At 51.3% G+C, this 24,220-nt stretch overlaps 1 protein-coding gene across 6 annotated transcripts in view; it reads right to left on the bottom strand.

The window, feature by feature from the left end:
* The window catches only part of ADCK1 (aarF domain containing kinase 1), a 138,549-nt gene that overhangs the window by 63,207 nt on the left and 51,122 nt on the right, over window positions 1–24,220 (bottom strand). For all 6 annotated transcript variants that reach the window (XR_011432267.1, XM_070250264.1, XM_001494170.7 and 3 more), the window contains one exon: window positions 3,861–4,019. Coding sequence is in view for 5 of the 6 variants with exons in the window: in XM_070250264.1 (XP_070106365.1) it covers window positions 3,861–4,019 (159 nt within the window). In the remaining variant the exon portion in view is untranslated. The remainder of the gene's footprint in view (window positions 1–3,860; window positions 4,020–24,220) is intronic.

The raw sequence follows: 24,220 nt of genomic DNA, 5'->3' as shown, positions 1-24,220 counted from the left end.
AGCACTTCCTCAGCCACTGGTGAGGAGCCACCTTGTACTCTGCACACAGCCACTAGGCTGTACTTCCCAGAAAAAGCATCTGATGCTCATCTCAGGGAGGAAGATGCCAAATCGTTATTACTGTTATTATTGCTACTGACCTCACAGCCACTGTTATTTAGGGAGCAGGAAGCCTCTGAGCAAAGACAAGGTATCAGCTGTCCTCGCAGCCCGAGTGGCTCCTGATGGCACCAAGTGATGGGAAGAGGCAGGTGCCCGCCTGATGCAGGAGTGGCTGCCGGGGCTCAGAACACCCAGGGATCCTCTGAGACTCCCAGTTCTCTCTGTTGAGTGGCTATTCTATAGCCATTGACGGGTGCTCCAGAAAACTCAGGTGCACGGCCACTGCCACTCGGCACCCCTGCTCCCTAGTCCCTTTTCCACTGCACCCAGCCACTGTTCCAAACCTTCACCCCTTCAAGCCTCCAATGCCACCTCCTACCCCCTCATTCTCAGCAGATGGTTCTGCCTCCTACTGCAGAGAAAAAATAGAGGCTATCAGGCTGGTACGACTCAGCTGCCCACTTTCCCTCCGCCTCCCTTCTCTGCCCCACACACTCATCTGCACCCAGACTTACCACCTTCCTCTCGCCTCAAAGCAAAGGCTGACCAAAGGCTAACGTTTCCCCCTACAATCCCGGAGCGCAGTCCCTCTAGTCTCCCCGTGGCCTGCATCTATCAGCTACCTCTCTCTCCTGAATCTCCAACGCCCCCGCTCTGCTGCCACACTCCCCACCACCTACAGCCTGTCGAGTCCCCGCCGTCCATCCTGCGCTCTGCTCTAACCACTACCCTCCCTCTCCCCGACCATCCATGGTAAACATGAAAAGAGTATTCCACCTGAACTGTCTCTGCTCCCCGGGGCCTCCATTCTCTTTCACCCCACTCTCCCCGCTCTTCCCAAGAAACTTCAATCGCCATATCCAAAATCCTCTCTTCAGAGCTTTATTGATTTTATATCCCATTGGCAACGTCGAGTAATTCTGGCAGACTATAGTTTCTAAAATGGCTCCAACATCTCCCGTTCTAATACTCTTCTAGAACTGTGCCACCTCCCATCAAGAGGTGGTCTATTCCCCCCCAAACCCCAACTTAAATTAGGGGGCCTTCATGACTCTTGCTCTCACCAATAGAGTGAGAAAGCAGTCATGCCATACGCTTGCCAAGGCCAGGACATAAAACTGTGATGTATTTTCAGCCTTATCCTCTTGGGACACTCGTGCTTGGGACCCGGCCGCCATGCTGTGAGGAAGCCCAAAGGGCCATGGAGAGGATCTAAGGCCCTGGCCCACCATCCTGGTTGAGCTCCCAGCCAACAGCCTGCACCAACGTGCCAGCCATGTGAGTGAGCCATCCTGAAGTGGGTCCTCCAGCTCCAGTCAGGCCACCCCAGCTGGCACTGCATAAACCAGTGATGAGTCTCTCTGCCAAGCCCTGCTCTGACTGCAGATTCATGAGCAAAACACACGACTGCCGGTTTAAGCCACTCCATTTTGAGGTAGCTCATTATGCAGTGCTGGGTAAGTGACAGTGCTCACTTCTTGAAATTTTTTTCATGGGATGTGGCAGCATTGCTCCCCTCCGACCACACCTTCTCAGTTCTTCTCAGGAATGTATCCTCATGACACACTCCTCTGCTCAAATCAGGATGTTCCTCACAGTTCTTTCCACCCCCTCGTTTTTTTTTTATTCTACACAGTTTTTCTAACTGATGTCAGGGACTCTCCCAGACTCAGCTCCTGTGAGTGTCCTCGCTGAGAAGTCCTGAAGCTGTCTGTCCAGCCTGAACTCCACACCAACAGAGAGATGCCATCAAAACTCCTCAGAGCAATATCTTAGCCCACTTGGTGGTTCCATCACCCATTTCACTTTGCTCTGAGATCCATCCCAACCCCCTTTCTCTCATAAGAAACTACATTTCCCAGGGTTCTTTGCTAACTGACTTCTAGCTAGTTTTGGTGGAATACTGGGGAACAGGATGAGGTGAAAACCCACTGCCTCAATAGCATCCATGGCTCCAACGCCCAGGTGACAGGCCCCGCATCTGTGATGTGCCTCCCATCGGGCCAGGTCACCAAGGTCCCAGCTTCCACCAGGTGGCCCCAGCTCCTGGGCTCCAGAGAACCACCCCTTCTCTTTGACCCTCCACCCCGAGGGCAGCAGTGGTTTCCTGCTGCTGGGAACTGTCTCGCCATCCCATTTGACTTCTCAACTCCATCCCCTTTGAGCCCCATTTGCTGTTTTAAATTCCCTCTGCATGAAATATCTAGAGCAATTTCTTTTTCCCCACCCGGACCCTGACCGATACACAGGGTGAAAGGTACCCAAACTTAATCATTTACGCCAGAAACCTGTGATTTGTTTTAGAGTCCTCCGTCTCATTCATACCACTATTGGCCCCCACCCCATGTAAAGCTGGTCACAGAATCCTGATGATTCCAGCCCTGGAACCCTCCCCTCTCCTCCAGCCCATTACACTGCCCTGGTTCACATCATTACTTCTCTCTCAGACCAGGGCAGCAGCCTCTCAATTAGTCTCCCCGGCTACAGTCTTTCTGCCTTCCAATACATCCTCCAGACCGCCAGCAGATTTTTATTTCTAATGCACATCTGATCATGACATTCCCCTGATTAAAATTCTTAAATGGTTCCCCACTGTCTACAAGAGAAAGTCAGATCTGCTCAGCTCCATAGTAAATACGTATTTCCTGTGTAGACCATTCTGTGCCTTAGTCTGGACTACAAGGTCCTCCGTGTTCGGGCCTGCCTACCTTCCCAGCCTCATCTGCAACCACTCCCAGCTCATACCATCCGAACCAGTGGAAGTCCTCCACGCACACCCCGGTCCTCTAAGACTCAGGGCCTTCACACAACCTGGCCTGGCCTTGCCCTGCCCGGCCGTCTCATGGGCTCCTCGGTGAAGCCCCTGCAATGCCCCCGTCAGTCCAGGCACAGTGCTCCACGGCACTTTGCAAACACCCCTTTGACAGAACTCACGTGCCCGCACTGTGGCTGTCTGTGCAGAGACCTGTCTGCTCCACTAAACAGGGAGCTCCTGAGGATGAGCATGGAGCTCACTCACTCTCGTGTCCCCAGGGCCCGCCCAGCACATGGTGCAGAAGAGACCCTCAATGTGCGTGTTAAGTTTAGTCAAAGTGGGTTGAAAGAATGAGTCCAGAGCAAGGAAAGGGGAGGAAGGGACATCTGGCAGGGTAAATGGATTGCTGACCTCCCACAGGGGGTGCTGGCTACCCCCCCGAGCAGTGGCCAGCTCACCCTTTCTCCCTCTCTCCAGGTACAAAGCACCGTCTCCACCAGAGCTTTCCCAGGGCCATTTCTAAGCGTGTAAGTTTGTTCATTCAAAACACACATCAGATAAGTAAACCAGCAAGCTGCATAAATATTTCTATGTGCTCTGCTGTCATTTTTACATTCCTTGGTCGACCACATGCTCCCTTTTGTTGTAATTTAACAAATTAAGATGCAACTTTTTCTACCCTAAGGAAAACACATTTGGTTCCTCTCATTTCTACAACGTGCCCCTGAGGCCTCCTCGGCCCCAGCAGCCGCTCAGCAGGTTCTGGGACCACCCACAGATGGTCCCCAAGAACCATCAAGAAGAACTGACCCACCCAGCCACGGGTGCCAGGGTCACAGCGTTGTCATGATGCCTCCTTTGTCATGGTCTCAAGCTCTCCTCGCCTCTGCTGCTCAAAGGGCCACCCTCCACCCACCAGGCTCACACCAGTTTCACTGGGGCTGCCTGGATCCAGGGAAATATAGAGTGAGCAAGGAGGAAGGAGAAAGGGGTCGGCTCTCACCTCCATCAGGAGAATGTCCTTCGAGCTCTGAGCCTGCACCTTTGGGTGCTGCACCTTCACGGCCACCGTCCGCCCATCACGCAGCACTGCCTTGTGGACCTGGGCCAGGGAGGCAGCCCCCAGGGGGGTGTCGTCGAAGCTCACAAACAAATCATGGATCTGTCAAGAGTGGAGAGAGGACAGAGCAGTGAAGAGGATTCAGTCCAGTGAGAGGGCCCAGGAGGATGGGTCAGAGCAGTGCTGCCCGATGCCCCCACGACAGATTTTTCTGCTCCATCAGTCGTAGGCCAACCCAGCATCTTGCCTGGGCCCTTTGCCGCCATGGAGATTCACGCCAGGCATATGGAGAGAGTGAGACAGAAAACACATGTGGAGGGTGTGTCCTCATACGTGTGCTTGTGCCCTCAGCACTTCCACTTAAGGCCAAAGAAGTGCTGTCTAGAACATTCAGAACTGTGCATTATCCACCTATTTAATTATCTACACTACGCCTCTGAGGCTCTCATATATGGATATAATCAAAACTTGACAGAGCCAGCCCTGTGGTCTAGTGGTTAAGTTCGGCATGCTCTGCTTCAGCAGCCCAGGGTTCAGTTCCCTGGTGTGGACATACACCACTCATCAGTGGCCATGCTGTGGCAGTGACCCATATACAAAATAGAGGAAGACTGGCACAGATGTTAGCTCAGGGACAATCTTCCTCAAGCAAAAAGAGGAAGCTTGATAACAGATGTTAACTTAGGGCCAATCTTCCTCAGCAAAAAAAAAAATGTTAAGAGAAGCTGGGCCCAGGGCAGCCGAAGACATGGATCAGATGGAAGACATTCCAATCCCACCAACCTGGAGAGCTCAAGGAACCCCAGGCTGGGGGCTCCAAACGCAATAGGCACCTTTTGTTCCTGTCCGAGTAGCAGCCTCAACATGGGTCCCTGAGCCCACTCTCAGCCTGGCCACCTGGCAGAGATCCCAGGGCTGCAAGCCCAGCCATGCTTTTGGTCCTCACCTGCAATGCCATGCAAAGGTAGCCTTGGACAGATCCCTGCCCTTTCTGTGCCTCACCTTCTCGCTCTAGGAAAAGGGATGTATAGTGCTTACTCTTCCATCTTCTCTTCCCTCCTTCCTTCCCTCCTTCCCTCCTTGAAAGGTTACACCAATTTTCCTGAAGGAAAAAGTCTTTCTGACTTGAGTGGTCACACCTACATGGTCCAGATGTGAATATTCTACCAGACGGGAAGAAGGCCCCCAAAAGTCTTCTGCAAGATTGTCCAAGGATGAAATTCTCATTCCCCCGCCCCCTATTTCCTGAGTCCCTATATAGCCTCACAATTCTGCAAAGTCCAGACATCCACGTATGCACAAATCTGTAGATGTATAGTCAGATGCCTCCCCGCTTCTCACATCCCCCCAGACCCTCAGGCCGAGGCCTATTCAGTCTGTGCCCCCTGCCTCCCTATGTCCCCACTTCTGCAGTAGCCACTCTGCCCTGCCCCCCAGCCCCTGTCCTCTCCTTGGACTTCAGAAGTCACCTGACCCATAGCCACCATCCCATCCCCCGGTTTGTTAGGCTGCACCATCGCTTTGCTAATCTCTTCTCATAAATCACTCCCTCCAGCCCTGTCATCATTTTTGTAGCTTTCACTAAACTCCATCCCATTTATCAACATCCTGCGGAGGCCAAAGGTCCAGGCAACATCGGGGGGGCCTACACTTCTCTGTCACGGGATATGGGTACGGATTGGCTTCCCTGTCCCCCTCCCTCCTCACTGGGTTTTTACTTGTACCCCTCCCAGTGCCCACTTCTCCCCTTCTTCCCCAACCACACACTTGTCTTTCTTCCCACCTTCGTGAGTTCTAGGCTCCCTAAGGGCCAGATTCTTCCCAGGATATCTACCCCGAATCACCCTGGGTCCCTCTGCACAGAACCCTTTGTCCTGGACCTGGGCTTGGATTAGAAGACAAGGACCACCAACCCTATAAACCCCATCAGACCTCAGCTCCAAGTGGGCAGGGATTTCTGTCTGTTTTGTTCACCGAATTCCCTGTATGTAGAACAGGACTGAAGCTAGTCAGTGCCAAACAAATATTTATTGAAAGATTGAATCCACTATTCTCCCCATCGGAGAATTGAGTCAACTCTCTCTTCCCTTTGAACAGCTGGACCTTCCTGCTCTCACACACTTAATAATCCAAAGACCGCAAATGTAAGAGCACATGTCACGTGTGGGACTTACCTAGGTGGACTCCACTTGTAACTCCAGGATGGGTGTGAGACCCCAGCCTGGCCAATCAGAACCCTGAATACCCCAGGCCACACTGACTGGTTCAGAGATGGACACGGGACCCAACAGGCCCAATCTGACTCAACTGTGTCACTTTTGTTTGAACTGTAGGAGAAGGAATTCTTTCTTTCTACTGAACTTGAAGCTAAAAATTGAACTTGAAGGGTGGAGCTACCAGGGTTCACACAGTAACAACAAAGAAGAAAGCAGAGCCAAGAGACAGAGTCATTCCTGGTCACAATGGTTGAGCCCCTTGATCTAGCCATGCCTGAATGCCCACCCTATTAATTCCTTTTTTTGCTTAAGTGAAGTTTGAGTTGTTTTCTTTCACACACAACTGAAGGGGCTCTGACTAACACACTTGTGTTCTCAGGTCCCAGCTAGGACAGATAAAAGAAACGTGGGCATGGTGCCGGCACCCACAAGACACTCAGTAAGTATGAGTTCCATCCCTTCCCCACCTCTTGCTGAGACAGGGACCCAGGAATAGAAGGGAAGTAGAGCTTCAGCAACAATTCCAGCCTTCACATAGCAAGATCAACACCAACTTCCTTTGGAAACCCTCTGGTAGTTCCTGAAGGAGCAGCAAGAAGAATGTCATCTGGAGCAGAGCTGTGAACCCTCACCTCCCAGGCAGCTAGAATGGCCCAGTGCCCCCCACAAAGGGACTGGGAAGTCAGCTGACCTGACTCCACACCCCAAGCTTCCGCCTGGCTCCCTGGGAACATTTGCTCATTCTCTGAGAAGGACAACCCGTCTTCAAGTCAGTGTCATTGCAGGGACATTGCAGACTCACTGCAACCAAGGAGTGATGTGGCATCGTTAGGGCTGTGTGGTGAGAACAGCTGCCAGGAGTGCTCCAGGGGGAGGTGGAGGAAGGAAAGGACCCGAGGCGACAATATTCCAATCTGCGGGGTAAGAGGAAGCCTGGTCCGCCATATCACCAGGGGATGGGAAGGGGGCTTCCCATGATTCCCTGCTCCCACCAGGGCATGGAGGAGGTCCCGAGATACCACCCAAGCCCAGCTGCCAACTCACACCCTGAACAAGGCCCAGCTGCAAGGATTTGCCCAAATCCCCAATTTGGAAGCAAAGAGAGGCATGGGAAATGAGGATGCACCATTCACTCCGCACAAGGAACCTGTCCAGCAGATACACCCCCACCCCACCCCTGCGGGCCCACCCCCGACCCAGTGCCTCCGCAGCATCCTTTCCATCTCTATGAGGCAGCAAGTCAAACGCCCACACCCTCCTGTGCTTATACACACATGCACACACACAATAATTGATTACTAGTGAATGTTCCTAGCTGGATTATAAAAAAGGTAATTAAAGATTAGTGCTGCGGCCTGTAATTAAATATGAATAAAGTATCTCTAAATGGAACCTTGATTCAAAGTGTTCAGTGCAAGTACTTTATGCTGATAGATAGTAAGGAAAAATAGACCCTGTCCCAAAAGCAGAATTACACCCCCCACGCAGCTGAAACAAATGCCTACCAGCCCCACCCCCAACCCCCCAGTCAGGCCTCATTCCCCAGCCTTTCAGCAGAAAACCATTAGCAGAAACAAACTGGAGCATTTGCAGCAATTAGATTCAAGCAGAGCCCTCCGCCGCCTCCAGTCGCTCACAGAAACCTTCTCCCCTTCGAAGGCTTTCGTTCCTCCGTTCCTCTTTTTTCTCTGGGTCTGGCGGCAAAATCAATTAAGTAAAACAATGGCAATTTAAAATGACTAGTTATGTGCTTTTTAATTACTGTAGGCCCATGATTCAAATCTATCGATGTCCCTGTCTGAAAGGGAAAAATAATCAGGAAAAAAGTTTCTCTAGCTTTGCGTGGTCTGGTTTTCTTAGGGGGGTGTGTATGTGTATAAAGAGGAGGGGGCGTGTTTGCTTTTCATGAGCAGAAAAACACAAGAAGCGCAAGAAGAAATGTGCCTTCCCAGAGGGGCTTGGCAGACCAGGGGCTCAGGGAAGACTTCAGCAGGTCTACGTGGGATGATGGATGCTAACTATACTTATTCTGGTAATCATTTCACAACGCATGGAAGTCAAATCATGATGCTGTACACCTTAAACGTATACAGTGATGTATGTCAATTAGATCTCAATAAAACTGGAGAAAAAAGACTTCGGCAGGCTGGCTTTAGCTGGAATCTGGAGACCACGTGACATTATACCCCAGCACAGGGCAGAGTGAGAGATGCTCCAGGAAGTCAGCCATGAGGATCCCCACAAAGCCAGCCAGGTTACTGGTCAATGTTTCCAAAATGCCACATTGAGCAGCCACTCACTTGCCCTGGCCAGGGTTCTCATTCAGCCCAAAATAAGGTGACAGGAAGTCAGGATCTTCTGGAGAAGCCATGCTATGACTCCTGGGGGAGTTTCACTCGAGTCTCTTAGCCAGCCCCATCAGAGCCTGCAGCCCAGCCAGCCTCAGGGGGAGTGGCTCACCAGTCACAGGATGGGAAATGCCCCAGATTTTCCAAGAAGGCCCAGTTTCAAATATTCCATCCTGTTGTCCTCATGCTCACTCACATCAGACCTATTCTGGGTTCAGAAACTACATCCCCGTAAGATAACACTAACAAACCGAACCAACCCTGAACTGGCCGGCTCCAGATGAAGGCAGGAGCCTGCTTCAAAGCAGGCAAGTCCAGCCTTGAGGCCAAGTCCACGCAGTTCCCACTTGGGAGCTGGGAAGACTGCCCAGGGCACCTGGGGCAGGTTACCATGGCATCGACAGCAAACAGCATCTGGCAATGGCTCTCAAGGTCTCAAGATGGCCCACCCCATGCCTGGCTGGGTGCCAGCTGCCATCCACTGCAGCCTGATGGGGAAAGGGACAAGGTCCGCGCTAATAGAGTGGCTGGACTGAAGCTGCCCCACCCCCAGCCTGACGCAGACAAGACAGCGCTAGCCAGCTAGGACCCCACAAAACAGTGATGTCTGCCTTAGGCACAAAACCCACCATCACCTCTTCTGTGCCTCTACCTAAAAGCCATCCCCTCCTCTCGACACCTTTTCCCAGGGACCCCTACATCTCAGCCGCCCTACCAGCTGATACCGCATTTTGCTGCAATTCCTGCTTCTCCCTCTTAAACATGCCTGGTTTATATCCCACCTCTTCAGGGTCATTCCTGTGCTTTCCACGGTGACACCTGACAGTGACAGCAAATAGGTGGCATGTGTACTCTCGTTCCCCTGGGGTGGTTTTAAAATATGCTCACAAGTTTTAAATATTCCTCCCTTTGAAAAGTGGAACCTATTCCCCACCTCTTGAGTGGGAGCTGGACTTAATGACCCATTCCTAACAGCACACGGAGGAAGTGACAGTGTTTGATTTCCAAGATGTCACCATGATGTCCTCCTTGCTTTCTCTCTTGGATTGCCTGCTCCAGGGGAGGCAAGCTATGATGAAAGGAGGACTCTCAAGACACCTGTGGAGAGGTCCACGTGGTAGGAACTGAGGCCTCTTGCCAACAGTGAGCCATCTTGGAAGCAGATCCCCCTTTCCATTCAGGCCTTCAGGTGACTGCAGCCCCAGCTGACAGCTTGGCTACAACCTCATGGGAGACTCTGAGCCAGAACCACCCTGTAACCACTCCCAAGTTCCCAACCCATGGACGCTGTAAGAGATCAAATATTTGTTGTTTTAAGGCACTGAGTTTTAGAGTTATTTGTTACACGGCAATAGCTAACTGATGCACCTCAAGCACACCCTGTCAGACATCACTAATCAATCACAGCATTCATTCCTGTTGGGCCCAGATAGTGCCTCAGAATCTCTCTCAACCTAGTACTCCAAGAAGTCACTACCAATCGACTAGAGTTAACATATGAAATGAAACCAATCTGCCATTCCTTAGTCTAAGCCAATCAGTCAACAAACATTTACTGTAGACCCATCACATGACAGAAGCCATGCTAAACACATGGGCCAACAACACAGACACAGGCTTTAGCCAGGAGGAGACCTTAGTCCAGCAGAATGTCCTAAGGGAGGAAGGCCCAGTCTCTGAAAAACACACTTGCATTTTAGTAGGGCCTGCTGGAGACAGTGCCCCCGCCCAGTGCTGCTTCACCCACTGAAGGGACTTTCTGGCAAGGTAAGAAGAGGAGACCTCCCATATCACCACATGGCCCCTAGGGGTGATGGTCAGGGGACAGGAAGAGACATCCAAGTGTTTCTCCCTCTCCTCCGTCAATACTGCTCAGCCTCAGGGTGGGAGGACCCTCACCTCCAGCTTCCCACTGAGAGCAATTTATTATAATAAAAATAATAACGATAATAGCAGCTCGAGGATGCATAGATCCTATCTTCTGTGGGATCTGTGTTCTTTCTGGGGTTCAGAAAGATCAGACTGTCGGTTCCGCAGAGCCATTCGCTATCGTTACTGTCAAGCACAGAAGAAAGAACCAAGGGCCGGTGGCAGAGCTGGAGGCCCTTCTTGACAAGGGTCAACCCCAGAAACCACAAAACGGTGCTTCTGCCTAAATTTCTGCAAGGAGGCTGACGCAACACTCAATTCTTACCAATTTGCTGAAGAGCCTCCAGGCACCGGATAATCGTACACCTGGCTCTGCCAAGGGCATCACAGGTCACACCAAGCTTCTTTCCTCCTGCAGGGTGGCGACTAGCAGCTGACAGAAAGAGAAGCGAGAAGCCAGGAGCAGCCACACGCTAGGACGGCCATGGGTGTGCTTCCTGGGAATGCCCACCAGCTGGCCAGGACAGTCGGACCCGAGAGCAATAAGGCATAGTGTTTCTGATGAAGCTATAGGTCCAACTGCCCAGGCTCCAATTCTGGCTCCGTGGTGCACCAGCTTGGGCAGTTACATAACCCCCTCATACCTCAGTTTCCTCATCTGTAAAATAGGAATTTTGGTACCTACTTCACAGAGTTCTTGTATGAAACAACATACATAAAGGGTTGAGAATAGAGCCTATAGAAGACCCCCAATAGTTGTAGCCGGAGTAGTGGGTGCCCCATCTAATGCCTCCATGAAGAGGACGGGGCAGGTGATAATGAAAAGAGCACTGGACAAAGAGTCAGCAATTCTAGGCTCTCGGTTCTGTTCTGTCAGTGAGTAAAAGCCACCATCCTTTTCACCCAAAGACTGTAATGGCCTCCTAACCAGCCCACCCACTTGCATTCCCTTCTCCACCAAGCCAACTTCTGCACACAGCTAAGGGGAGTTTTCCAAATATAAGCTGATCATGTCACTTCTCTCTGCTTAAACCACCACACCAGCTTCCCAGAGTCAAAATCCTTAACATGACCCACAGGGTCTGACCCTGCCTACCTCTCCTGCCCCATCCCCTCCCTCTGCCCCTCAGTTCTCTCTACCTGGACCAGATGGCCTCTTTCAACCACCAGCACACTCCTTCCCTGCCCACTGCAGGGCCTTTGCACATGCCATCCCCTTGGCCCGGAAGGCTCCCCTTCCCACTCCTCATCAAGGGGACTCCTACTCATCCTTCAAATCACAGCTCAACTGTCACCTCCTCAGGGAAGCCTCCCTATGCACATTCTAGAGTTCACGCACCCTCCTTAAGATCAACCACATGGCTGAACTTTGGCCTCAATTTATATCCACTTAATCTCTCTCTTCCCTTCTAGACAATAGACTTCTGGTTTTGCTCAGCATTGCATCCCATAATTGGTGCTCAGTAAGTATTTCCTAATGAAAGAATGGAGGTGAGGTTCCCTATCCTCTTCTTGGTGAGGGGACTCTGGGCCCCCAGGCTGTTCCAGGTAGCTAAAACACCTCCCAGAAGTGGTTACAGTTCCTTCAAGTGGCCAAAGGGGCCTCCTTGGTGCTGGACACTTCGAGAGCCATGGATGGAGGGACATTATGGAAATGTTGTGATAATAATGATTAATAAAAAGTAGATAAACACCCCATGTGGCTGGCCAGCCTGGGAAGCCATCCATTAGATCTGTCATTCATTAGAGGTGGGGGAGGGCGCAGTCCGATCAGATCTCCTCAGCTTAAGCAAACCTTCTGCAAATTGTAGGCTGCAGGCACTGACATTTGATAAATTATTCTTCATAATCCACCGTTGGCTGTCATAAATCTAATCTTTCAATGTTCCCCATCTTAATAACTTCTACAGCCTCACAGGGTGACATGTCTACATCTCTGCCTGGGACAGAGATCTCTGAGGTAGAGGAAACTAGAGATCCTAGATAGTACAGTATGAAGCCAAGGACCCCAGACCAGGACCCGCCTGGGCAGGTACCCCCACCCCCGGGGTGATGAGAGTACAGAGGTGATGAGCCGTCCTTGGAGCTGCAGGATGCCTGGGGGCCAAGGGCTCACACCCCATCACAGGGCCAACAGACAGGTGGTACCAGGAGCTCAAACCCAAGAATTGGGGAGGTTGAGCTCTGCACCCTCCACAGCAAGTCTGCCCACATCAGGACTGACCACCTCGTCCTTGAACTTGAGCATTGGTGTGAGAGATGTCAGGGTATCTTGGCTCTGCAGGGAGTGAATGCTCAACCATGGTACTTCCTTATATTTGCAAATGGTTGTTGCTCTCAAAGTGCTCTTAGGTAAGTCTCAACCTTCTCTGAGGTTAGGAAGAAGGGATATAACTGCCCCCATTTTATAGAGAGGAATATTTCACTAAAGGTCATTCATTTATTCATCCAACAAATGTTTATTGAGTGACTAATATATGCAGGGCACTGTGCTAGTCACTGGGGACTCAAGGGGGAGGAAGTCCAAAATGGGTACAGCCACCACCCTTCAGTCACTACTAGAACCTGAAGTCCAGTGGGGAGACAGGCATTAACCAAGTAATCACAAATACAGTAGCGGTAAACGGCCAGCTCTAATAAGTGTCATGAAGGGAGAGGTAGCTAGTACCATAAAAGCGTGTGTTCAGAGAACTAAACCTGGTCAGGGACAACTTCTTGGAGGAGGTGACAAAGAACTGATAGCTGAAGGATAAGGAACCAGTTAACTAGTTAACTGGCTGAAGAAAGAAAAGAGGAGCCTTCCAGGCAGAGAGAACAGCTTGTGTGAATCATAAATAAGAGGAATAAGTTATGGCGACAGGAGAGAGCCGGAAAGAAGATGGTCAGCAACTCCCAACCTGGAACCAAGGCTGAGTTGGGCTCCCCAGGTCTCCCCCTGGGGAGGGTCCTCACCCACAGCTCATGCCCACGGGGGAGAAAGCCTGGCCACAGTGACTCATATTCATTTCTGGTGAGGCCCAGCGATTCTACAACCTGATGGGCTCACCCTCACAAGACCCTAAAGGCCTTTTCCAACAACCTTCAGATGTTTCTACACCCAAAAATACAGGCAGGGAAAAAATAAAGCAGCTGCATCCTTTGCTTACGGCAGCACCATTTGCTGTCACAACAGACTCCAGTTTGCTGTCACTTAGCCTCTGGGAAGTGGCACAACGCCACCCAGCAAATGAGCCTAAGCTATGTCCCCATGCCTCAGAGGCCCAAACAAGAGAGTTCAGGTACCAAAGCCCGTGTGATCTTTCTAGAACACCTGAGCACATTTCACCCAGTAAGAAGTTTTCCAGATTCACTCTGCATGTGATGGCAGCAGTGCCCAGGGATTTTAAAGGGAGGTAAACCCAGACTTTCTGGACCTATAGAGAAGACAAAGCCTACATTTGGGGGAAACCACACACACTCCTGGCCAACCCCAGCAAAGTGGAGCAGTGTTTAAGAACACCGGCTCTGGCGTCAGCTGCCTTATCTGCCAAGGTGCAGCCGGGTGGCCTTGGGCAAACTGCTCAGCTTCACCAACATTCTGCAAAAGGGGCATGATAATAACAACACCCACTTGGTAGGGGAATTCTAAATGTTAAAGGATATTATGCATCTAGAGTGGGGTCGGTGGGGCAATCTATAGCCTGTGGGCCAAATTCAGGCCACTGCCTGTTTTTGTACAGCCCACTTGCTAAGAATGCTTTTTTGTTGTTGTTAATTATTTTATTGAGATCATATTGGCTTACAACATTGTGTAATTTCAGGTGTACATTGTTATATATTAGTTTCCATATAGACTGCATCGTGTTCACCACCAGTAGTCTAATTTTCATCCGTCATCATACATATTATGCCCCTTTACCCCTTTACCCCTTCCACAAGCCCCTTCCTCTCTGGTAACCACTAATCTGTTCTCCTTATTCCTGTGTTTATCTTCCACATATGAGTAAAATCATACAGTATTTGTCTTTCTCAATCTGGCTTATTTCGCTTAGCATAATACCCTCAAGATCCATCTATGTGGTTGCAAATGGCACAATTTTGTCTTTTTTATGGCTGAGTAGTATTCCACAGTGTATATACACCACATCTTCCTTATCCATTCATCCATTGATATGCACCTGGGTTGCTTCCACATCTTGGCTATTGTGAATAATGCTGCAGTGAACATAGGGGGTGCATAAGTCTCTTTGAATTGTTGAATTCAAGTTCTTTGGATAAATACCTAGCAGTGGAATAGGTGGATCAGATAGTATTTCTATTTTTAATTTTTTGAGAAATCCCCATACTGTTTTCCATAGTGGCTGCACCAGCTTGCGTTCCCACCAGCAGTGTATGAGGGTTCCCTGTTCTCCACATCCTCTCCAACACTTGTTATTTCTTCTCTTGTTAACTATTGCCATTCTGATGGGTGTAAGGTAATATCTCACTATAGTTTTGATTTACACTTCCCTAATAATTAGTGATGTTGAACATCTTTTCATGTACAAGAATGCTTTTTTACATTTTTAAGTATTTGAAAAAAAATCAAAAGAATAATATTTTGTGTCATGTGAAAATTATATGAAATTCCATTTCCATGCCCATGAATGATGTTTTATTGGGACCCAGCATGCCCGTTCATTACATATCATCCATGGCTGCTCTCATCTTGCAACGGCAGAGTTAAGCAGTTGCAACAGAGTGTGTGGCCTGCAAAACCTAAAATATTTACTATCTGGCCCTGTGGTAGGCAGAAAAATGGCCCCTCAAAGAAGTCCCTGTCCTAATCCTCAAAGGTGGGATTCAGTTAGGACTCTTGAGATGGGGAGAGAATCCTGAATTACCACGTGGGCCCAACGTAATCACAAGGGTCCTTGTAAAAGGGAGGCAGGAGGGTCAGAGTCAGAGCAGAGATACTACAAAAGAAGCAGAGATGAAAGGATGAGAGAGAGAGATTTAAAGATGCTACTATGCTGGCTTTAAAAATGGAGGAAGGGGCCACAAGCCAAGGAATGCAAGCAGCTTCTAGCAGCCAGAAAAGACAAGGAAAGACATTCTCCCTAGAGCCTCCAGAAGGAACGCAGCCAAGCCAACACCTGAATTTTAGAGCTTGAGACTCGCAGAACAATAAGATAATAAATGTGTATTGTTTCAAGACACTCAATTTGTAGTAATTTGTTACAGTAGCAATAGGAACCTCATACAGGCCCTTCACAGAAAAAGGTTGCTGACCTGTCATGGAAAGCATTCACGTAACACTCTCAGAACATGTCGGTTTTTATTCTTTGACCTATTTCCCAGAGTAATGGTGGGGCTGGAAAGCTGGGAAATGAGACAAGGGGCTACAGTGGCAGTGTGAGGAGCACAGGACGAGTGTGAACCCCAAGATGTGGCACCAGGAAGGGCACATCACGGCTCCGGTTCCACAGTGCCTGGTGACGACACCTAGAACCAGTCCTGTTTCCCCTCCTAGGCAAGGGGTCCTCTGCTCCCCTAGCTAAACCTCACACAGAGGCACCAGCCATCAGCTCACACATCAAAGATGGGAAGAGCAATGCGGGCCCGTGAGAGACTTCTCATGACAGTTACAACGACATAGGTGATTTGCAGGAGCAGCTCCAGCAGTTGAAGTAACAGTCTCTCCTTCTATAAACCCAGTTACAGGGAAACACACACATACACATGCACACACATACGCATGCACACATGCACACACACACAGCCCCAGACCTCTCGTTAGATCAGGGTGCTGATGATTTTTTTTAATATCTGGAAACCAGAAGCCCAGTGCTGGGTCCCAGCCTCTCCAGGCTGAATCCCAAGTTGATCAGTCCCACGTGGACCCTCCAGCCCTCTCTGACCACCAACTCTAAGGAGAGAGGGGGCCACTGTGCAAATCCCAGCCCTGTAGAAAACTCCTTCTGCAACCTGCCGGCAGGATGACCTGCTAACACACTCCTGGCCACAGCCCCTCCAGTGCTGTGGTCAGTTCTGAGCTGGTCCCCCACTGTTCATGCCAGAAGCCTGGGACTCGATCGTTGGTAGCTCCCTCCCTCAGCCCCTCCCCATTTAATTCATCCTTGAGGCCTGTTGATTCAGTGTCCAAGATACATCCATCCACAACTTGTCCAAGCTACCACCACCTCTTGCCAGGATGACCACAATAGCCTCGTAACTGGTCTCCCAGCTCCACCCCATGCCCCAAGCAAGCCCTGCAGACTGAACTGCACCGTTCTCTGCATGGAGCCCGTCAGGTGCTACAGCCTCAGATCCCCTGAACATGCCCAGCACATCCCTCCAGCCTCGCCTTTCAGAGTGTCTCTCTGCCCTGCCACCATCACCCCAGTCTGCCCCAGACAGATCCACGCTCTTTCCCACCCGAGGCCTCTGCACTCTCTGTTCTCCCAGTCCTGCCCTCTCTTCCTCTAACCATCCTCTGGCCTCAGCTCAATCACTTCCTCAGAAAGGTCACCCGGGTCCCCCAAACGCAGAGCACCCTACACTTTTCCCTCATGGCATTTATCACAAGTGTCATTCGACTCTTATTTTTCTCATCACTGGTTCAACATCTGCCATTCCCAGCAGGTGGGTCACCCACAGAACCCCTGGGGCCTGTACCACAGAAGCTCAATAAACACCTGCTGAGTCAAGAAATGAATAAACAAATGATTGGTGAGGACCCAGAAGGGAGGAAGCCCAACAGAGGGCTGTGCCATCCAAGCCATCCAGGCCAAGCAGCTGCCCCACCGGCCCAGGCGGTACAGGGCCCCCTGGTCTGGCTCAAGGTTCAGACACCTCCCTGAGGTGATGCCCACCAGACACGACATCCTCAGCCCTGCCTCCACTCGCCAGCTCCGGCTGCTCCACCTGCCCAAAACGCCCTCTCCAGGCCTTTCTGCTCCTTCTCCTTTTTACAGCACTCAAGCCCTGCTCAGGTTCCACCTCCTCCAGGAAGCCCTAATTCACCTCTCTCTGTGACCCCATTTGTGGATTCCAAGAACACCTGAAAGCTGTAGCCCGAACCTCGGATGACTTTCTCTCATTGGTCTTGACCTCTTATTAAGTTATGTCCCCAGTTCACTCTGTACCTAAAACCTAAGCTCCTCAGAGATGCCAGAGGCGTGGGATGAGTCAGTAACTGAAGCAGAGCCACCTACACGCACCTTCCCTGACTCTCTCACCCCATTCGTACTACTATGGAAAGAGTTCTGTCCTCTGAGTAAGGGGACTGGAGGTCTAGTCCCACCTCTGCCAACAACCAGCCATGCGACCTTAGGGAGGTTGCTTCATCTTTTCAGGGTCCTCACCTGTGAAAAGAGGGTGTTGGAGTACACGACCCTTGATGGCCTTCCTAATTCTGGGATCCTCTAATTCTACCTTCCCTCTTCCACTCCCCTAACTGTGCCCCAGCCCCATACCAGCCCCCTCTACACACATGTGTGCACACATCCACACTCAAATCTGCTTCTCCACCTGGAGTCACCTTACCCTCCCTGGTGACAAACACAGGCACACACACACGCACACAGGTGCACACACACCAGGAATCACTCCAAAGTGGCACAGGCAAGGCCACGGAGGGGCTCTCCTCGAAACAGGGCCCCCCACAGCAGAGATCACCAAGGGAGCCTGGCCTGGGACATGGGCTTGTTCCTGAAGCTTTTATGAATTAAGCAGCAGGCACAGCTGGCCTATCCATAATCAGCATAAAAAATTGATTAGCCCTTTCCAGATTAAACATTATTGTTTCAATGATGAACATAAATCGGCCAGACGTGGAGGGTACTTGCCTCCCTCTGCTGCCAAGGAGCAGCATCAGGTGGACAGCAGTGGGGAGAGGCGACCGGGGCAGTGGAAGGAGGACGCCTCTTACCTGGAGTAGGGCCCAGCGCCAGGAAGGGACGGAGCGCAGATCACGCCTCACCGCTGTCACCGGCCCTGGCCTGCGAGCACAGAGGAACAGCACCTTTTCCACGTGAGATGGAGGAGAGGAGACTAAAACCTCATGGCAGCTTCTTAGAGCAGCTCCTCAGCCATTGTCTGACTGGCTCCTGAGGCAACACAGGGCCAGCCCAGGGCTGAAGGCAAAATGGCGGACTGGTGCCACATCAGAGGAAAGAGGAAGGCCCTCCCCCTGGTGAAGCAGCCCATGCAATTGACTCTAGAGTCAGACAACACCCAGGTTCAGCTCCCAGCGGAGCTTCTATCCTGCTGTGGGATCCTGAGTAAGTTACTTAGCATCTCTGAACCTCAGTTTCCACCTCTGGAAAAAAACGGGAAAGGGGATGCCTACCTCGCTGAGCTGCTGTGAGGACTAAAATGAGACCTCATGTTTCAAAACATCTAACACATGCTGGGGAAGGAGAAAATACGTAATAAATATGCAGAGTCTTGTCCTGCTAGGGTTCCCCATTGGCCTGTCCCGCCTCCCACTCTGGAATGCTGGGAGAAGCCATAAACTGTGAGGATGTGAAACTTTGGGAAAAGCACAGAGCTCCTGGCAGAGAGCAACGGAATGCAGGGGTTAGCAGCTTGGGGCCCGGAGTCAGCCCTGGCTTTCGCCCCTGACTCAGCCTCGTACTCTCTGAGTGACCTCAGGCATGTGACCCAACCTCTCTGGCCTTGGTTTGCACCTCTGTAAAATGGGAATAATAGCATTTCCCCTCATAAGGCAGCTGTGAGGATTACAGGACACGATGCCCACAAAGCACCTCCTTCAGATCTTTCCTCCTGCTCCCAATTTTCAGTGTTTGCCTCTGTGCCCGAGGGCTCGGCCATTACTCCTGAAGTTACGATGTTGCTGTATAAACACCCTGCCTCCCGCCTTGGCCCTTGGGTGGGATGATTCTAAGGTGAGAGTTTGGCACTGTAGCAGCTGGTTTGAGAGACACAGTCACCACTGCCTGCTCTTCCCTGAACCACGTCCCCACACCCCTACTGGCAGCACCTGAGCTTCCCACAAAACCCTCACTGGATCCTTGTCTTGGAGTCATCTTCTGGGAACACCCAACTAGAATGAGCACCTCTCACACAGTGGGCACTCAGTCAAGGTTGGCAGTTACGTTCACTGTAAGACAGGGCATGACCTGGGACTCCTCCAAATCATCACCTCTACTCCAGCCATCACCAGTAAACACAACTCTCTGGCTCACGCAGAGACAGGGAAATGGCATCAGGAACCACAGCAATCACACCCATCCTGCCCACGATGCCTACCCTAGCCTGAGCAGCCTGCAAGGGGAGACCCACCCCCTCTCCCTGAGGATGGGAAGGAAGGCCATGAGTTCCATTCAAGGAGACGAGAAGGACCCTGCAGCCCCTCTGGCAGTCTCAGAGGGCAAGGGGTCAGCTGTCGGGGCAGTTCCTTCAAGAGCAGTGGCTGTGGCATTCATCCGCTGGCTTGTGGCCTCCCAACTCACTGCCCGGCCTGGGGCAGGCACTCTGAGCCCCAGGGGGATGGCGAGGGGAGAAAAACTGGCCCTGCCCCAACTCTGGGAGACAACTGAAAAAGACCCCATAGGGAGAGCTCACCTTTGCCAGATGCGGACGATGGAAAGAGCTCCTGCCTTGGGCCCCCGCTCCATCCTGCACTGCTGGCTGACTCTGCCCGAAATGTCTCTTTTCATCAGTTGTGGGGGCTTGCACACACATGCACACACACTAATAGCTGACGTGACCTAACATTTTTTCTAAGACCAGGGGCCTGCAGCAACTCCCTGAAGCCTGCACACGAAGACACAACGCCTGTGCCCACTCTCCTGCCCTCAGGAAACCAGCCCCTCCTCAGGGCCAGCAGTGGCACAGCGGGAGGTGGGGGGACTTAGGAACAGAGCTCAGAGCCAGTTCCGCTTCTTTTAGCTCTGTGACTATGGCCGTGACTTAACCTCTCAGGGCGTCTGCTTCCTCAGATGGAAAACTGGGAATGGCAAAATCTACCTAGCCTGCAGAATTATGGCAAGGGTTAGAAGCAATATCTGTAAAACGCCCAGCCAACGCATGCTACGTAACAAGCACCAAATAAACAGGAACTGCAACATTATTAGCCACCGAGATGATCTACAGTTTGGTCTGCCTTACCCATCTTTACGCCTTCTTCTGTTCCACCCCACCCAACTCTAACCTTGGGGTTTCCATGAGAGGGGTGACATCTTACAGACCCCACCGCCCGCTCCTCTGACCACAGTGATTGGTCTGAGAATGGACATCTGTCTGTTTCCCAGGGCTGCTGGAAGAACTGAGTGGCTTGGAACAGAAATTTACAGCTCTAGGGACCAGAAGTCTGGAATCAAGGTGCTGGCAGGCCTGCAGTCCCTCTGAAGGCTCCGGGGGCCTCCTTCCCTGCCTCTTCTCATTCCTGATGCCTGCCGACCATCTTCGTAGTGCCTTGTTTGTAGCTGCGTCACTCCGATCTCTTGCTTCTATCGTCACATGGCCTTGTTCTAAGGACACCAGCCATTGGATTTAGGGCCCACCCCAATCCAGTACAAACTCATCTTAAGTTATCTTGTTATCCACAAAAACCTTACTTCATGTTCTCAGGTTCCAGGCAGACCTGAACATGGTGGAGGAGCACGGGGGACACTGTTCAACCCAGTACAACGTCTGACTTAGGTTAAGTCGGTCAGAGTCGTGACCTGGAATTTTATAAAATGAAACCGGTGTCGGGGTGGCCTCCTGGGGGCAAAGGTGGGAAGAGACGAGGCTGAGAGATGCCGATGGCAGCTGGTCATGGAGGGAGCCAACTGTGACTGAGGCTGACCTGCAGGGAGAAGCTGAAAGACAGGAATCCTGGAAGAGGCCCCCAAAAGCCCAATTCTACCCCAGCGCTTCCTAAACTGTGGTTACATGACACAGTACATCCTTTCTGCCTCAGCTCGTTCAACTTGGGGTTCTGATCCTCACAACCACAAAACACCTAAGGCACCCACCTGTTACAGCTTGAACTGTGTCCTCCAAATATTTGTATGTGGAAGTCCTGACCCCCAGTCCTTCAGAATGTGACCTTATTTGGAAGTAGGGTCACTGCAGATATAATTAGTTATGACGAGGTCATACTGGCATAGGGTGGACCCCTAATCCGATATGACTACACCCTTATGAAAAAAAGAAATTTGGATACAGAGACATCAAAACAGGGAGAACGCCAGGTGAGCACAAAGTCAGAGATCAGGTGATGCTTCTAGAAGCCAAGGAATGCCAAGGACTGCCAGCAAACCAGCAGGAGCTTGGGAGATGCTGGAACTGATTCTCCCTCACAGCCCTCTGATGAACCCACCCTGCTGACGCCTGGATCTAGGACTTCCAGCCACCAGAACTGTGAGACAAGAAATTTCTGTTGTATAAAGCCCCTGGTTGGTGGTACTTCGTTACAAGAACCCTAGCAAACGAAGACACCCCCAGGAAGGCTCCCTCCATCCCAGTCTGCTCTCGGGCACTGAACGAGCTGTGTTCAGCACTCGCCACCACACTGCCCAGCCTCGTGTGCCCTCAAATGTTCGCTCCTTAAATCTTACTCATCCTTCGAGGGCCAGCTCAAGACCCACCTCCTCCAAGAACCCTCTTCTGCACTTCCCGTGAACGTCCCTGCATCAGCCCCACAGCTGAGCCTTAATTGTTCTCTAATTACTCCCTCTATGTATTGTTCTGTCTGCCTGACTTTGGGAGGGAGGGAGGGACGCCGCCTTGACATTTTCTAGATCCCCCACAGCATTGGCACAGAGGCAACAACATATCAGCTGCTCAACAAATCTGTATTTTCTGAGTGAGCAAAGAAAGCAAGTGGTGGGCCAGTCTTCCCAAGTCAGGGAATGGGGCCACCATGAGCCAAGGCCATTTCTCCACGGAACAGCCCAGACCCAGCAGCCGAGCAGAGGGTTTAGGTACCACGCTCAGGTTAGACCCCAAAGAGGGGGCGTACCCCAAGCATGGTCTGTGGAAGGTGAACTGGTCAGCACATGGGTATAATCGCCCCAGACCACTGGCAAGTGGGAGGGCTGGCAGAACGATACAAAGGACACCCCAGAATCCTATCACCATGAGGGATAGACCTATGAAAATACAGCTTCCTCAAAATCCACAGGAAACTACAAGGTTCTAGGTGGAGTGGAAGCTACTTGAGGCTCCATGGGTTTCTGTGACAGCAAGACCAGCCTCATTCTCGAGTGCTGACCCTCTCATTCCAGGCACTAAGCTTCCACCCCTGAACGGAAGGGTCCACGTGGATGAGTGCTGGGTCGAGAGTCAGGGAAAGCCGGGTTCTAGTCCTGCTTCTACCGCCATGCAGCTGTGCCACCCTGGCGAGTTACTTCCCTATCTGAGCCTCAGTTTCCTCACCTAGAAACACAGGGGTTGGACAAGATGATTTCTAAACCCTTACAACCCATCAGTCAGTGATTCTCTTGGATAGCTTTGTCTAAAGCACTTGCCACTGAACAGCAACAGCTGAACAAGAAGAGCCAGTGCTTGTCAAACCCCAGGAAGATGCAGGCACCAGGCCAGGTGCCGGATATAGTCTGAAGGTCCTGGACTTATGCTTCATTTCATCCTCACAACTCTGCCCATGACGACCATGGCTAACGGTTCCTGGGATTTACTGAATGCCAGGCTCTGCACTTTAGATGGGTTATATCATTCAGTCCACATCAGGGCCCTGTTAATGTGATGGCTTGTTATCATCCCTGTTTACAGACGAGGAAGCTAAGGCTCAAAGAACTAATGACACAGTTAGGATATGGTGGCATTTGGGCTTCATGCAAGGTTCTCTGACTCCAAAGGCTGTTTTATTACTCTATACCATACTGCCTCAGAAGTGATCCTTTTGCTCCTTCTAGAAGCCAGACCCTGCCCTTGCCCTCAGCCTGCAGTTTATACAGCCCCAGACACACCGTCGCGCAGCCCTCCACAGGCTCCTACGGGAATGTCCCAGCGGACAATGGAAATAAGATGGAGGCAGGGGCAGAGCTGGCCACCTGAGGACTCCAGGCCCCATAACACCAGGCCACGATGTCCTGTGTCAGACAGAGTGTCTCGGCGCAAGTGACAATCCATCACTGAGCCCCTTTTATGTGCCAGGCACTGGGCAGTGCACTGAGGGAACCCCAAGGTGAGTGGGAGGAGACCTGCCATCCCGAGAACATAAACCTAGCACTGAGTTGACCAGATGACCAGGCTGAAGCAAGAGGACCACCTACAGGCCAAAACCAAGTGCTCCACATTCACAGCAGGGGGTCAGTCCAACGTGGCCAAGGAGGTCAGTGATGGCTTGCAGGGGACAGGAGCATTCAAAGTAATTCTGTGATTCCACTCAACCACATTTGCTAACACCTACTACCTGCAAAGCACACATTAGGCCCCGTGAGGGATTCAAGATGGGGAAGCAACCAACCTCAACATAACAAATAGCTGCGTAAGAGCTGAAACAGGGGACGGACGTACGGTGGGGGGGGGGGAGGGCGGGGGGGGGGAATGCAAGAGAGCCATTAATCCTGATTGGGGGTGCAAGAGGAGCTGGAGGGATATGATTCCACCAGAACTGTACTTCAGTTTCCCATCCGTAAAAAAAGTAGTAACAGTACCCACCTCTGAGGGTTTTAACGAGAAGTGAGTTGATCCATGGGAAGCCTTTAAATCAAGGCCTGACACCTGGCAAGCATTCAGAGTGAGCATGTGAATGTGTCTGGTTGTCATTGTTGTTGTTGTTAGACCTGGAGCTTAAAGGATGAGAAAGAGCCCCAGGAGTAAAGAAAGGAAATGAGAGAGCATCGTGAAGGGAGGACAGGCCTGGGGTGCAACCACAGGTTAATGGAGTGAACCCCTGTGCGGCCAGGACAGCGCTGTGGAAGAGTGGAGAAGG

Source organism: Equus caballus, chromosome 24, assembly GCF_041296265.1.
Source record: "Equus caballus isolate H_3958 breed thoroughbred chromosome 24, TB-T2T, whole genome shotgun sequence".
NCBI lineage: Eukaryota > Metazoa > Chordata > Mammalia > Perissodactyla > Equidae > Equus > Equus caballus.
This window is presented reverse-complemented; position numbering and strand designations above follow the sequence as displayed.